The 15,328-nt window shown below is 45.0% G+C and overlaps 1 protein-coding gene across 1 annotated transcript; it reads left to right on the top strand.

The window, feature by feature from the left end:
- Nucleotides 1–1,889: 1,889 nt before the first annotated feature.
- On the top strand, nucleotides 1,890–15,106 carry polr2a (RNA polymerase II subunit A). The gene is made up of 29 exons (XM_071460029.1): nucleotides 1,890–2,247; nucleotides 3,103–3,235; nucleotides 3,346–3,482; nucleotides 3,627–3,800; nucleotides 3,923–4,204; nucleotides 4,334–4,495; nucleotides 4,641–4,861; nucleotides 4,969–5,101; nucleotides 5,222–5,346; nucleotides 5,494–5,704; nucleotides 5,826–6,035; nucleotides 6,128–6,296; nucleotides 6,444–6,538; nucleotides 6,632–6,835; nucleotides 6,962–7,184; nucleotides 7,290–7,473; nucleotides 7,666–7,837; nucleotides 7,984–8,089; nucleotides 8,518–8,723; nucleotides 8,810–9,073; nucleotides 9,198–9,405; nucleotides 9,496–9,596; nucleotides 9,677–9,781; nucleotides 9,917–10,099; nucleotides 10,196–10,399; nucleotides 10,533–10,719; nucleotides 10,825–10,938; nucleotides 11,023–11,172; nucleotides 11,397–15,106. The coding sequence occupies exons 1-29, from the start codon at nucleotides 2,161–2,163 to the stop codon at nucleotides 12,545–12,547; spliced, it is 5,901 nt and encodes a 1,966-aa protein (XP_071316130.1). The 5' UTR covers nucleotides 1,890–2,160; the 3' UTR covers nucleotides 12,548–15,106.
- Nucleotides 15,107–15,328: the final 222 nt, after the last annotated feature.

Genomic DNA, 15,328 nt, shown 5'->3' with positions numbered 1-15,328 from the left:
AATAATTAAACTATTGTTACCTACACTACTGTTTATAAACGCTTACTTACTACACAGCAAGCATATTATTCCATTAACAGACCAATACGCACGTAGTAAGCTAGCAAAATGGCTTCAACTTTCGACATCAACTGAGAGGCAAGACCATAGAAATACTGGCTAGCAAACTTCCACGTAGTAACGACACTTAAAACCCTGCCACGTTGTAAGATAAAACAGCCACAGTCCCGTTTCTCATTTAGTTACGGAGTTCAACATCTTTAGAAATTGCGTAGCTCCTTGGCTGGTCTAGTAAACCAACAAGAATATTCCAGACTCCATCTTTCTCGTTCACAACAAGAAGCGTCAAACACCGCCATGTTGAGCGCTAATGGAGTAACGGGCTAGCTGTACTAGCCTGTCTTTTAGTCCAGAAAGAAACGTTTTAAGACTCTAAATACCCACATTGCCACAGTAAATAATACACATCCTGTGAAGCTAACACTAAGATGAAAACTGGCTCGCAAAATCAGGAATGGAATTAGCTAGTAATCAAGTAGTAAGCAGCTAACTGAACGTTTTGTCATATAACATCTAAGACTAAACCATCAGGCTACTTTACCTTACACAAAAGATATATTTTGGGCATATCAGTACTTAATCGTTTAACATATTCCTGTCACAGCTACAGTAGCTACACACAATAAATGCTGAGGATGTTTAAAATAGCAGACAAACAGCAGGGAACATACCGTCGTTGTTAGCGAAGTAGTCCTACATTAAGCTAACCAGATCACCAACTGCATTGCTAAGAAATCAAAATTTCAACACGAGTATTTAAATATATAATCAGCTGGCTTATACACGATTTGTTATAATCACAGTTTTGTGTAAATCTAATCGGTACTCAATTAACTTAATAGCGAACTAATGTTACTTAACCGCCAAAACCACGGCATTTCGGGTTGCTATCGAAAAGTGGCCTACGGCAAAGTTACGAAATTTAACAAAAATATTAAAAAAGTAAAAACAACACAACAATAGAATCTAATATAAATTAAACATAGAACATATATATGTAAGAATAGTCAATAACAGTTGAAAAACAAACGTTAAATGAACACTTAAGGCTTCCCCCAGACTTTCCTACGGGCTGTGCGGAAAATCCAGTCCCCTGGCCGGCCACCGTTCGCGGGCGAGTCCGAGGCTTGCAACACAGTCCCAAAGATCCAAAAATCCACTGGACGAAAACCCGCCACGTCGTCGTGTTTCTAAAATAGCTCGAAAAATAATCCATAATATTGTATTTCGAGGTGAAAATATAATGTATTTCGACAATTTCTCCGTTTCAACATAGGTTTGAGCAGGCCTCAGCCCTGAGCCTCTTTTCTTAGAGCCCAGGCTGATCCAGAGCGAGACGAACGGGACAACAGAGATTTTTTTTATTTTTGCTCTGAGGGAAGAAATTCACATCGGCCGCATTCGGCAAGAATCGGAAACTGGGCGGATTTTGTTAAAATTATTCTAAAAAGGTTCATTTCTTCGTAGTCATTGGTGCTGTCCTCTCTGCTACTTAATATTAATGACAAGGCAGACGAATCGAGAGCAGTTTAATTGAATATTAATATTCCGGATGCAAAATACACTGAGCACCGCCTACTTTGTTTTAATAAAGCCAATAGGGATGAGTTCAGATTAAATAACACCCGCCTTAATCTTTGATTGGTTGAGAAAATAAACGTGTTCTCTCATTGGCTGTACGTGTGATAAAATTAATTATTCATGTGACTGTCTTGAATGGCCAATGAGCGTTTTACTACAGAGATCCATGTCCCACCTTCCGAAGAGCCAGTCCCTGTTTTTTTGAGTGTGCAACCCCGTAGTAACCGCTCAGTCTATATAACCAAGCGTTGGTCCGCTTCATGCTCAGAAGCGCTTAGAGCGCTCCAGAGTGTAGATCAGGAAAAGGGAGGGGAACAGTCGGTAGCCAGCATACTTAGGACCAAAACATAAATAAATCGGCTATAAAGGCAACCGACAGCAGAGGTACCTGGGATATCGCCTTCGGAGACTTTCCGGTCACCGTTGGCGGCCTGACCAGAGCCGTGGTGACAATTTAAAGGCTGTTCCTGCTCACAAAGCGGTGTGCCGAGGAAGGACGCGTCTCTTTGAATAGACAGGATGCACGGACCGCCCTCCGGCGACAGCGCATGCCCATTGCGCACGATCAAGAGAGTTCAATTCGGCATCATCAGCCCAGATGAGCTTGTAGGTTTTCTTTCTGGGGAGTCGGGATTTTTTAATTAATTCTCTGACAGATCACACGCTGCTCTTACAGTTTCTTGACTAATCGTGTAGTTTAACATGTATGGAGAAGACATGGTTCTGTTTACAACGGGAATGTTTGCTGTTGCTGTTAGCCTAGCCTAGCTAGCTGTGTCAGGCTGGTGGAGCTTGTGCTAACTAGCATGTAGCAGGAAGTTTGAAAAAACTTAAAGCACGACATTATCAAATAGGATCCATGCTATCACATGAATTAAACCCCCTTTTTAATCATGCACTGTAACCTTAAGGCCCTCCAGTAAGTTAAGATTTTGGTTACTTTTCGCTTTTTGTTATGGGCACAACGTGTTTGGTTTTACCACCGACCACATTGTACGCATTGGTCTGTTTTCTCTCACAATAAATGAATAAAAGGTAACTTAAACAAAGACAGATATGCATGTTTTCTTTAACGCAGGATCGGGTGTAGCAGATATAATGTGTGCAGGAATATTTGTTTGCTTTTGTTTGCATTTTATCTGTAGTTGAGTGTAAAGTTTCATATCATAGTTATTTCTTACAGAATTAAATGTTTATTCACACGCAGCAAACATTAGACACTTTTATTTGTCTACGTTTTGATTTTCTCAAAATGCCAGTGTTTGGTTTTTTTTTGTGTAACACTGGTTTAACACTTGGGTAATGGAAATTTAGATTTCATCACTTATGAATTATTATAGAAAATTGATTTTTGTGACAGGCACACATTAGGTATGGAAAATAATATTCTTGCACTGATGGTAGACGATCAACTGCTGGTTACTGTAGCATCAACTTATGTATATGCTACTCTCTCCCCAGAAACGGATGTCGGTTACTGAAGGGGGAATCAAGTACCCTGAAACAACAGAAGGAGGACGCCCTAAACTTGGTGGCCTTATGGACCCAAGACAAGGTGTCATAGAAAGAACTGGAAGATGTCAGACATGTGCAGGTATAGTGCTATGCTAGATTTCTATGCTTAAATATTCCAATAATCAGTTGAGTGCTGTTTCCAGTTAATGTCATGACTTAATGTTATTTACATGGCTTTTGTTCCCTCAGGCAACATGACAGAATGTCCAGGTCACTTTGGGCACATTGAACTGGCAAAGCCAGTCTACCATGTCGGCTTCATTACAAAGATAATGAAGGTTCTCCGATGTGTCTGCTTCTTTTGCTCCAAGCTGTTAGTGGATTCGGTAAGTATATTCAGCATATTATAGTACATCATGCTAAGAATCCACTGATATTTTATTGCAACTATGTTCTTTCCATCTTTTTGTTATAATGCATAGCTTTTGCAGTTTTGTTGCTTAATTTATTCCCATTGCTGTAATCTATAGAATAATCCAAAGATCAAAGACATCCTGACAAAATCGAAAGGGCAGCCCAGAAAGCGTTTGACACATGTGTACGAGCTGTGCAAAGGAAAAAACATATGTGAAGGAGGGGAGGAAATGGACAACAAATTTGGAATGGAACAGCAGGAGACCGAGGAGGATCTTACCAAGGAGAAGGTATTTGTTTTGTTTTTTTTATACAGTTAATGTGCATTTCTGCTCTCAATATCATGGCTCTTGCGCAACCTATTTTCTTCCTCCTACTCTTAACTTCACTCCTTGCTTTGTGACATACGCAGGGTCATGGTGGCTGTGGGCGCTACCAGCCGCGTATCAGACGCTCTGGCTTGGAGCTGTATGCTGAGTGGAAACACGTTAATGAGGATTCGCAAGAGAAGAAAATCCTGCTGAGTCCCGAGCGTGTACACGAGGTCTTCAAGCGCATCTCAGATGAAGAGAACATCATCTTGGGCATGGACCCCAAGTTCGCCCGGCCTGAATGGATGATTGTAACTGTGTTGCCTGTGCCTCCACTGGCTGTGAGGCCTGCTGTAGTCATGCAGGGATCTGCTCGCAACCAGGTAAGACAGTATGACCCAAGACTGAAAGTTTTGTTGTACTGTTAAACTACATTTCTTCTGTTCCATGTTTTCAAGCCGTGTTAAAATGAGATAGACACATGAGAATAACTATCAACTTCTGTTTTAAAGGATGACTTGACCCACAAGCTGGCTGATATTGTTAAGATCAACAACCAACTGAGAAGAAACGAGCAGAGTGGTGCAGCAGCTCATGTCATAGCTGAGGATGTGAAGCTGCTCCAGTTTCATGTGGCCACAATGGTGGACAATGAATTGCCAGGACTTCCAAGGGTATGTGAATAAATATACAGTTACACATCAACCCAAATATGCTAATTTGTGCCCAGTCAAAGTGGTGGTTGACATTATTTTGTATTTCAATTGTGCACAGTATTTTTATGGTGCTTAAATTTTTTCCCATGTTTTCTTTTTCCAGGCAATGCAAAAATCTGGCCGTCCCCTCAAATCCATAAAACAACGTCTAAAGGGAAAGGAGGGGCGAGTCCGAGGTAACCTGATGGGCAAGCGTGTGGACTTCTCTGCCCGAACTGTCATCACCCCAGACCCCAACCTGCAAATCGACCAAGTGGGAGTACCACGATCCATCGCAGCCAATATGACCTTCCCAGAAATCGTCACACCTTTCAACATTGACAGGTTCACCACAGAAGTTACCAATTAAACTTCATGTAATATGCAAAAACTATATATTTTTTTTCAATTGAATTTGATGCCAGCTAATTTATTCTGATTTCTTTTATTAGGTTGCAAGAACTGGTGCGAAGAGGCAACAGCCAGTATCCAGGAGCCAAATATATCATCCGTGACAACGGGGACAGAATTGACCTGCGATTCCACCCCAAACCAAGTGACCTTCATCTGCAGATTGGCTACAAGGCAAGATTAAACAACTACAAACTGTTCAGCAGCAGTGTGTATTACAAGGAATATCTTTTGTTACATGGTGGTATGAAATAATTTAATTCCAACTAAAACTTTTTTTTTTTCTCTGTTTAGGTGGAAAGACACATGTGTGATGGTGACATCGTCATCTTCAACCGACAGCCTACACTACATAAAATGTCCATGATGGGGCACAGGGTTCGGATTCTGCCCTGGTCCACATTTCGACTCAACCTCAGGTACCAAATGAAGACCAGGCCCCTTGACTTTTATGAATGTTTTCTTTGTCACAGGCTGCAACCTTTTTTCTTATTGCAAATTTCCGGCTGTAGTAAGAGTTAGAAATGGGGTTTAGAGGCTTTAACATCCCATCCTCTCTTCTCCAGTGTCACCACCCCATACAATGCTGACTTTGACGGGGATGAGATGAACCTCCACCTGCCTCAGTCCCTCGAGACAAGGGCAGAGATTCAGGAGCTGGCCATGGTGCCGCGTATGATTGTCACACCCCAGTCCAACAGGCCCGTCATGGGTATTGTGCAGGACACCCTCACCGCTGTGCGCAAATTCACCAAGAGAGATGTCTTCTTAGAGAGGGTGAGGAGACTGTTGGCATCTCTCACATTAACCTCATGAATGCATAGTGTCTGTTACATGTATCCTGTCAGGCTCCTAAGTTGCATCATCTCTCCACTCACTGTGCGATTTGCCTCCACAGGGTGAAGTCATGAACCTGCTCATGTTCCTCTCCACCTGGGATGGGAAAATGCCTCAACCGGCCATCCTCAAGCCCCGTCCTCTGTGGACAGGCAAGCAGATCTTCAGCCTCATCATTCCTGGACACATAAACGTCATCCGCACACACAGCACCCACCCGGACGATGAGGACAGCGGTCCTTACAAACACATCTCACCTGGGGACACCAAGGTACAAAGCCCCGATTAATTCAAGTATAGATGAATGACTGAATGAAGATTGGTTACAATTCAAGTAACCTCACATTCAACTCATTCACATAGGTGATAGTGGAGAACGGCGAGTTGATCATGGGCATCCTGTGTAAGAAGTCTCTGGGAACCTCAGCTGGCTCCCTCGTCCACATCTCCTACCTGGAGATGGGCCACGACATCACCAGACTCTTCTACTCCAACATTCAAACTGTGGTCAACAACTGGCTGCTCATCGAGGGTAAGAAAACAGTAAAGTTAATACAACTTTATTGAATAATAAACATTAGGCAACAATTATATTTTCTCCAAAACTGATGTTGGTGCTTTGCAATGATTCTTCTTGTTGTTTCCTTATTTACAAGTTTACCCGTCATATCTTCTTCAGGTCATTCCATTGGTATCGGTGACTCCATTGCTGATGCCAAGACGTACCTTGACATCCAGAACACCATCAAGAAAGCCAAACAGGATGTGATAGAAGTAAGCACAAAGCATTTCAACACAGTTTTAACAGCTTTCCAGGCGGGGCGACAGTACAGAAAAGTTAGTTGTCCTTTGCCTTTCACCTCCCAGGTCATTGAGAAAGCCCACAACAACGAGCTGGAGCCGACCCCTGGTAACACACTGAGGCAGACCTTTGAGAACCAGGTGAATCGTATCCTCAACGATGCTCGTGACAAAACAGGATCCTCTGCCCAGAAGTCTCTGTCTGAGTACAACAACTTCAAGTCCATGGTGGTGGCTGGTTCTAAGGGTTCAAAGATTAACATCTCACAGGTAAGAGAGTCAGTCTAACTATGTTTCTCTTACAATAGATCAATTAGATGTGATTTAGTACAATACAGTTGTCGAGTGCACATATCTTGACTGCTGCTGTATCCCCGATCTTCTCTCCTAATTCAGGTTATTGCTGTGGTGGGGCAACAGAACGTGGAGGGTAAACGAATCCCCTTTGGCTTCAAACACCGCACGCTGCCTCACTTCATTAAAGATGACTACGGTCCTGAGAGCAGAGGCTTTGTGGAAAACTCCTACCTGGCCGGCCTGACACCAACAGAGTTCTTCTTCCACGCCATGGGAGGCAGAGAGGGTCTGATTGACACAGCCGTCAAGACTGCTGAGACAGGTGAGTGGAGGCTCCCGGGGGGAAACAGTGGATAAAGGAAGAAAACGGAAGGCATTTAAATGTAAATGGCATTTAAAATGTGTCAAATCTGTTCTGCCTCAACAGGATACATCCAGCGTCGTCTGATCAAGTCTATGGAGTCTGTCATGGTGAAGTACGACGGCACGGTGCGTAACTCCATCAACCAGGTGGTGCAGCTGCGCTACGGTGAGGACGGCCTGGCGGGAGAGAACGTCGAGTTCCAGAATCTGGCAACAGTCAAACCCTCACACAAGGCCTTTGAAAAGAAGTGAGTCACACACTCATACACTTGTTTATAATCAGTCAGAAAACTGAAGCATTGTATTATGTCAAAATGACAGTTTTTCAGGTCAATGCATTTTTGGCTTGTGCACACATTCATTTTAGTCTAATGCCAAAAGATTCCTCATGTCTATGATCAGCGGTGTAACTTTTGTCTCATCTTGTCTAATCTGTCCAGGTTCAAGTTTGATTGCACTAATGAGCGAGCCCTGAGGCGGATGCTGCAAGAAGACGTGGTAAAAGACGTACTGACCAACGCCCATGTGCAGAGCACCTTGGAGAGGGAGTTTGAGAAGATGAAGGAGGACAGGGAGATCCTTCGAGCCATTTTCCCCACTGGGGACAGTAAGGTAGGTGTGTGTGTGTGTGTGTGTGTGTGTGTGTGTGTGTGTGTGTGTGTGTGTGTGTGGTCACGTCCGTACACACCTCAGCTCTTAAAGAGTCTCTTGCTCTGCCACATTAACCCAAAAATACGATACTGCCTCCTTGCATTCAGGTGGTGCTGCCATGCAACCTGGCCAGAATGATCTGGAACGCTCAGAAGATCTTCCGCATCAACACTCGGACCCCAACAGACCTGAATCCTCTAAGAGTGGTTGAGGGTAAGCTCACAAAACTGACAAACCTCATGGGTGGAGTATATTCTTTATTTAATCAGCCACTTTTAATTCTCTTAATGCATTCAGCAAAGTTGCAGTGTCATATTTTTAGTTACAGGATTTTGTGAAACACGTGGACACAGGACTCGCTGTAGAATTAGAGCTAAGAGGTCGTGGCCCGGCCTCAAGTACGCCTTTAAAGCCGTGTAAAGCCACCTGGGGAATCCACACCTGTTACATAACAAGTAGAACAACTCAAGTCCCTGTGGAAGAGTCTTGTAGAGTGTGGAAATGATCACTTTCAACCACATTTCCGACCAAAACGAAAGTACAATATAAAAGAAAAGAAAGGAAAAAGATGAAGGCTTTAAAATAATTAATTTTCAAATTTTTCTAAAGGTCAATCTTTGGTTGTGTGTTTGGATCCTCAGGTGTTCATGATTTGAGTAAGAAGCTGGTGATTGTGAATGGTGACGACCCGCTAAGCAGACAGGCCCAGCAGAACGCCACGCTGCTCTTCAACATCCACCTGCGCTCCACGCTCTGCTCCAGACGCATGACGGAGGAGTTCCGCCTCACCACCGAGGCCTTCGACTGGCTGCTGGGAGAGATTGAGACCAAGTTCAACCAGTCCATTGTAAGTTCAGAATACTGATACACATGGATGAAGAGTTGTTAAAGAGCTGTGAGACGGTTTAACTTAATTTACCTCTGCTTCCTCAGGCCCACCCAGGCGAAATGGTCGGTGCTCTGGCTGCTCAGTCGCTGGGAGAGCCAGCCACCCAGATGACCCTGAACACTTTCCACTACGCCGGTGTGTCAGCCAAGAACGTCACACTTGGTGTGCCTCGTCTAAAGGAGTTGATCAACATCTCCAAGAGGCCCAAGACACCGTCGCTGACCGTTTTCCTGCTGGGTCAGGCAGCACGTGATGCTGAGAGGGCCAAAGACATCCTCTGTCGACTGGAGCACACCACACTGAGAAAAGTGAGCGAGAGAAAATGTCTGTTTCTTTGACGCCGCTAAAGAAGCTACAGACGTTCCTGGTTATCAGGTGGAGAATTTCATCCTAATTTCAAAGCTGTGGCTAAAAATGTTTCTCTTTTCTCAGGTGACTGCCAACACCGCCATCTACTATGACCCCAACCCTCAGAACACGGTGGTGGCCGAGGACCAGGAGTGGGTGAACGTCTACTACGAGATGCCCGACTTTGACGTGACGCGCATTTCACCGTGGCTGCTGCGCATCGAGCTCGACCGCAAGCACATGACTGATCGCAAGCTGACTATGGAGCAGATTGCAGAGAAGATCAACGCCGGTGGGTTCCTCACACACGCTCTTATTTTGAACTTTGAGAGACCTGAATTGCTTTTCCCCCTAACGTTGTCACGGTTCCCTCTGCCCTAAGGTTTTGGAGATGATCTGAACTGTATCTTCAACGACGACAATGCCGAGAAGCTCGTTCTGCGAATCAGAATCATGAACAGCGATGAGAACAAGTTCCAAGAGGTGAGTAATGATGATATGTTCAATAACTTAATAATTAAGTTATTTGCATATTAATCACAAACTGTGTTTTCCTTGTCCAGGACGAGGAGGTGGTGGACAAAATGGACGACGACGTGTTCTTGAGGTGCATTGAGGCCAACATGCTGACAGACATGACTCTACAGGGCATTGAGCAGATCAGCAAGGTAACATGATAAGAACACGTAGCATTCCCATAGAGGTTTCCGCAGCAGACTCATTATGATGTCAGTAACAAAAGCTGCTACTGTACCTGCCTGTGGATCTAAGTCAAAGGTCAAACTCCTCCTCTCCCCCTCCAGGTGTACATGCACTTGCCCCAAACTGACAATAAGAAGAAGATCATCATCACAGAGGACGGTGAGTTCAAGGCCCTGCAGGAGTGGATCCTTGAGACAGACGGAGTGAGTCTCATGAGAGTGCTCAGCGAGAAGGACGTGGATCCCGTCAGGACCACCTCCAACGACATTGTGGAGATCTTCACGGTACAAAAGCATAAAAAATGGTTTCATCTCGACCGGAATAAATTACATTAAGATTTCCTCGATATTCATTTTGTCTCCTCTCTCTCTCTTACATAGGTGTTGGGAATTGAGGCTGTGCGAAAGGCTCTGGAGAGGGAGTTGTACCACGTCATCTCCTTCGACGGTTCCTATGTCAACTACCGTCACTTGGCTCTGCTTTGTGACACCATGACCTGCCGCGGTCACCTGATGGCCATCACACGTCACGGCATCAACCGTCAAGACACAGGACCACTGATGAAGTGTTCCTTTGAAGAGACGGTGAGAGGATAATCAATAACTGAATCATTTTAGAAGAAAATCCTTTGACTTATCGTTATTTTTAGTTGCTGAATGGGGGAAAAATTGACTTTTAAAAACTGGATTATACTTATTTTCCATTTTCCTTCTTAAGGTGGATGTGTTGATGGAGGCATCGTCCCACGGTGAAAGTGACCCCATGAAGGGTGTGTCTGAGAACATCATGCTCGGCCAGCTCGCCCCTGCTGGTACCGGCTGCTTTGATTTGCTGTTGGACGCTGAGAAGTGTAAATACGGCATGGAGATCCCTACAAACATACCTGGCATCAGCGTGGCTGGACGTAAGTGGAGAGACGTTTGTTGGATATAATGCATTGTTTTTGTTCTTAAAGTAGATATAGTGCTGGAGCTCTGATATTTATGTTTTGTTTGTGTCCTATTTGCAGCCACTGGAATGTTCTTTGGCACGGTGCCGAGCCCCATGAGTGGTATGTCACCTGCCATGACACCGTGGAACACTGGAGCGACGCCAGCCTACGGCGCCTGGTCCCCCAGTGTCGGTGAGTGTGCGCCCAGGTTTCTGTGGCTGTTCTCCTTTTTGTTGGTTTTCATTCACTGAGTTTATTTTTGTTTTGTTTCTCCAGGAAGCGGCATGACCCCTGGAGCAGCAGGATTCTCTCCCAGTGCAGCATCAGATGCCAGTGGCTTCTCTCCGGGCTACTCCCCGGCATGGTCCCCCACTCCTGGGTCTCCAGGGTCTCCAGGACCCGCCAGCCCATACATCCCATCTCCAGGTTAGACGCTGCAGAAATCCGTCATTTACTTCAGTTTGTTGAAAATTCTTTGTAACAACTATGGTGATGTTGATTTTAACTTGTACAAAGTGAAATCAAACGAGCATAGAAATTACAGCAGAAAGTTATGTGCAGTTGTGTGAAGTTAATATTAATCAGTGACAGTCTGGTTTATTTTAGGCTGGACTCCATGTTTTTTAACATTTGTCTGTTTTCTTCTTTAGGTGGAGCAATGTCACCCAACTACTCGCCCACCTCCCCAGCCTACGAGCCTCGCTCCCCTGGAGGTTACACCCCTCAGAGCCCGGGCTACTCCCCAACGTCACCCTCCTACTCCCCCACCTCTCCCTCTTACTCCCCCACCAGCCCGAACTACAGTCCGACTTCTCCCTCCTACTCTCCCACTTCACCCAGTTACTCCCCGACTTCTCCTTCCTATTCGCCCACATCTCCTTCCTATTCCCCGACATCCCCGTCCTACTCCCCCACGTCCCCGTCTTACTCCCCCACCTCCCCCTCCTACTCTCCCACCTCTCCAAGCTACAGCCCGACATCGCCGAGCTACAGCCCAACGTCACCCAGTTACTCTCCCACCTCGCCTTCTTACTCACCCACCTCACCTTCTTATTCTCCCACGTCTCCATCTTACTCTCCCACCTCCCCCTCATACTCCCCCACCTCTCCTTCCTATTCGCCGACCAGCCCAAGCTACAGCCCCACCTCACCGAACTACACCCCCACCTCACCCAGTTACTCCCCGACCTCCCCCTCCTACTCCCCGACATCGCCCTCTTACTCCCCAACCTCCCCCAACTACACCCCGACCAGCCCCAACTACTCTCCCACCTCTCCCTCGTACTCCCCAACCTCTCCGTCCTACTCCCCTTCCAGTCCACGCTACACCCCGCAGTCACCCACCTACACCCCCAGCTCACCCTCATACAGCCCCAGCTCACCCTCCTACTCCCCAACCTCCCCCAAATACACCCCGACTTCACCCTCATACAGCCCAAGCTCCCCAGAGTACACCCCCACCTCTCCCAAGTACTCCCCGACGTCGCCAAAGTACTCCCCAACATCACCGAAGTACTCGCCTACTTCTCCTACCTACTCCCCGACAACACCGAAGTACAGCCCCACCTCTCCTACCTACTCCCCCACCTCCCCAACCTACACCCCCACCAGCCCCAAATACTCCCCAACCTCCCCGACTTACTCCCCAACCTCACCCAAGTACTCACCCACATCTCCTACATACTCGCCAACTAGTCCTAAAGGCTCCACCTACAGCCCCACCTCCCCTGGATACAGCCCCACCTCACCCACCTACAGCCCGGCAATCAGCCCCGACGACAGCGACGAGGAGAACAACTGAGCCGCAGTTGAGAAGGGGCGGCACCTGAAGAAACTCCGTCACCTCGCGGTGGACACCTGAAGGACAGCATCTTTAACCAGCTGGAGGTGGCGGTGTTTTTAGTCACAGGGGTCCCAACTGTGATCATTTTTCTTTGGGGAAATCTCCACTTTGGGACCTCTGTCTTGACCATTTGAGGGAGTTGCCCCACCTTTACCCCCCCCCCCCCCCCCCCCAAAAAAATAGTTAAAACTATTATGTGAAAGACTTGAACTGCTCTGCCTGAAGGAAAAAAAGGCTGCCTTTTGAAATAGTTTTTTAATTTCCACATGGGGTATCGAAGCAAAACTGCAAATCCCAAGAGGGAATGAAAAGGAGAGGAAGATGTGGTGAACACATGAGGGGGAGAAAATGTCCCTTTTTAACTTTATAGTGTATTACATCCAGTCTCTCTCTCGATCTCTAAATGTTGGGTGTATAGTTGTTCCTGGAAAGCGTACATTTTGCCAAAAGCCTTTTTCAAAAAGCTAAGTGGATTGTATTCATCACTAAAGCATAAGCTCTAAAGAAAATCAAGGAGGTAAGGTTTAGACTTTGTTTACTGCACATTTCACCAAGGTGTATCTTGTTAGACCTGTTGCTGCTTTTGTAAAAGTACAGTTGCTGCCAGTTTTGGGGGCATTTTGTGGATGAAAGAAGATGGAGCTTTAGGTGTTTGTTATATTCAAATGAAGAGTTGGATGATCGGCATAAATACATATGTGATAGGAGAGAGAAACTGGCTTGCAGGGAAGGGAAATTTCACTTAATGAACATCATTAACTACATAGGTGTGTGTACCCATCGCCCTCCCCTCTTCCTCCTTCACACCCCCTAAGACAAAACCTGAAAGATGTCATGAAAACACCCACCAGCATCCTCTTGTCCTCTACCATTTTGGAGACTTGTGCATCAAAAGCAAAAGCAAACAAAAAAAAAAAAAAAAAAAATTTTCCAGATACTCTTCTTCCCTTGACACTGGGAATTTAAAGATTTATATGAAAAAAGATAATAGTCAGAATGATTATTCTGTCTTTAATTTCGAATCTAGGAGGAAATGGGGCACATGTGGACGAGGGATACTAGCTTGGCGTTGCTGCTTTTGTCATTGTTTGCATGAGTAGCACATGTTAATACATTTTAATCGAGCTTTAGGTTGAAATTTTTTCGAATCCCTCCCACTTCTCACTAATCTTCGTCCCATTTCTGATAGCTGACGTGTACACAGGTTTATTTGGACTGTTCAGTTTATTTAAGAAAGAAAGTTAACTACTATTCTGTGTGAATATGAATAGAGGAAAATTAATAATTTTAATTATTTTTTGGCTTTTCTCTTGTTTGCTTTTGGTGACTTTGTAAACATGTTTGCAGGAGGCTCATGTTCATATATTGTGGATGAAGGGGCAGGGGACGGAGGGGAGTACTTTGATTTTTTTCATCACCTCCCCCTGTTCTCCCCAACAGTCCGAGTTTTTGCCATCTTGGCGACTGCTCTTTTCACTAACAGTTGTACGAAATGTTGCAAGCTGTCACCGTGGCTGTGGCGTCGCTTCAGTTAAAGGTAGAAGGGCAAAAAGTTCAGTGTTCAGTTTGGTGTTTTCACTTTTCGGGACGCCAAAGGGCAACATTTGTCCTGTTGGCCAACAGTTTATTTTCTGTGAAGCAGAGATTGTCCAAAGAAACAGCACTTTTGGCCTCTCTATTTTTAAAAAAAACCTTACCCACTACATTAGTGTGAACTTTCTTTTGAATATGGGTGCTTTCTCACATGACTTGACCTAGTTCGACTGCGTTAGGGAGCCGTCTGTACGCCTGATGACAATGGAAACATTTTTTCCCTCCCCCTCCTTGTTCCATTTGATCAGTCAGCACGGTTTCTGGATTTCTTGGATTAGCTGGGTCTCCTCCCTCTTCCCTCTTCATCCACAAATGATCCTCATTTCTGAAATCAGTGTTTCTTTTTTCTACCAGTGTATGTACCTGTGATGCGGGGAATCAAGGGGAGGGTGGGGATGTATTGGATCTGACTGGGAGACCCGAGGAGATAAACTACAACCAGTAATTTTTGGGGTTATGTTCTGAAAATGTTTAAATGATTTGTCTAGTTTTGTGAAACATTGCCTCCAATGTTGTCTTGAATTGAATGGACGGCATCCTCTGGCCTTTGAGATAAAGCAGGTTTGGTCATTGCACTTAGTAAATATTGTGGTGGAGCTTGTTGCTTTCCATAAAACCCCTTAATTGTCATATTTTGTCCACTATGCTTGCATCCAATCCTGTTGTCTTAACTGTGTGCGGTCCAGTCAATTCAGGACTTCAGGGCTCCCAGGTTGAATGAATGGAAAGTGCGTATGTGTGTGCGGTTAGTGTGTGTCCAGAGGCGAGACAGGGTTTCAAGCAGAGGAAAGACTTCATGTCTGGGCAAAGGAAGGTTTAACTTAAAATTGCCACTGTATAGAAATCGATTCATTATCTCATTCTCTGTATCTTTGTTCTGTTTGTTTTTTGACTTGGGGAAAAATGAATAAAAATTTTACTACATGTCTTTGTCTTTTTTTTTTATTTTTTTTTATTACCCAACTACAGCTGGCAGATGATGTACACGTCTTGTGCTACACCAAATGCTGTCTTACAGCATTTAGGGAAAATGCTAAAATACATAGTGAGGGGAGCCATTATTAATAGTCCCCAGGTAGTTTTTTTGTAAGTTGGGGCAAATTCATCATTTAAATCATGAGAAATTGACAAGTGATGGTAAAAAAT

The sequence above is a fragment of the Trachinotus anak genome, unplaced genomic scaffold, assembly GCF_046630095.1.
Source record: "Trachinotus anak isolate AG129_WGS33_773 ecotype Australia unplaced genomic scaffold, CSIRO_AGI_Tana_v1 ptg000023l, whole genome shotgun sequence".
NCBI classification, from domain to species: Eukaryota; Metazoa; Chordata; class Actinopteri; order Carangiformes; family Carangidae; genus Trachinotus; species Trachinotus anak.
Note: the sequence above shows the minus strand (reverse complement) of the source record. Positions and strands in the feature narration are given on the sequence as shown.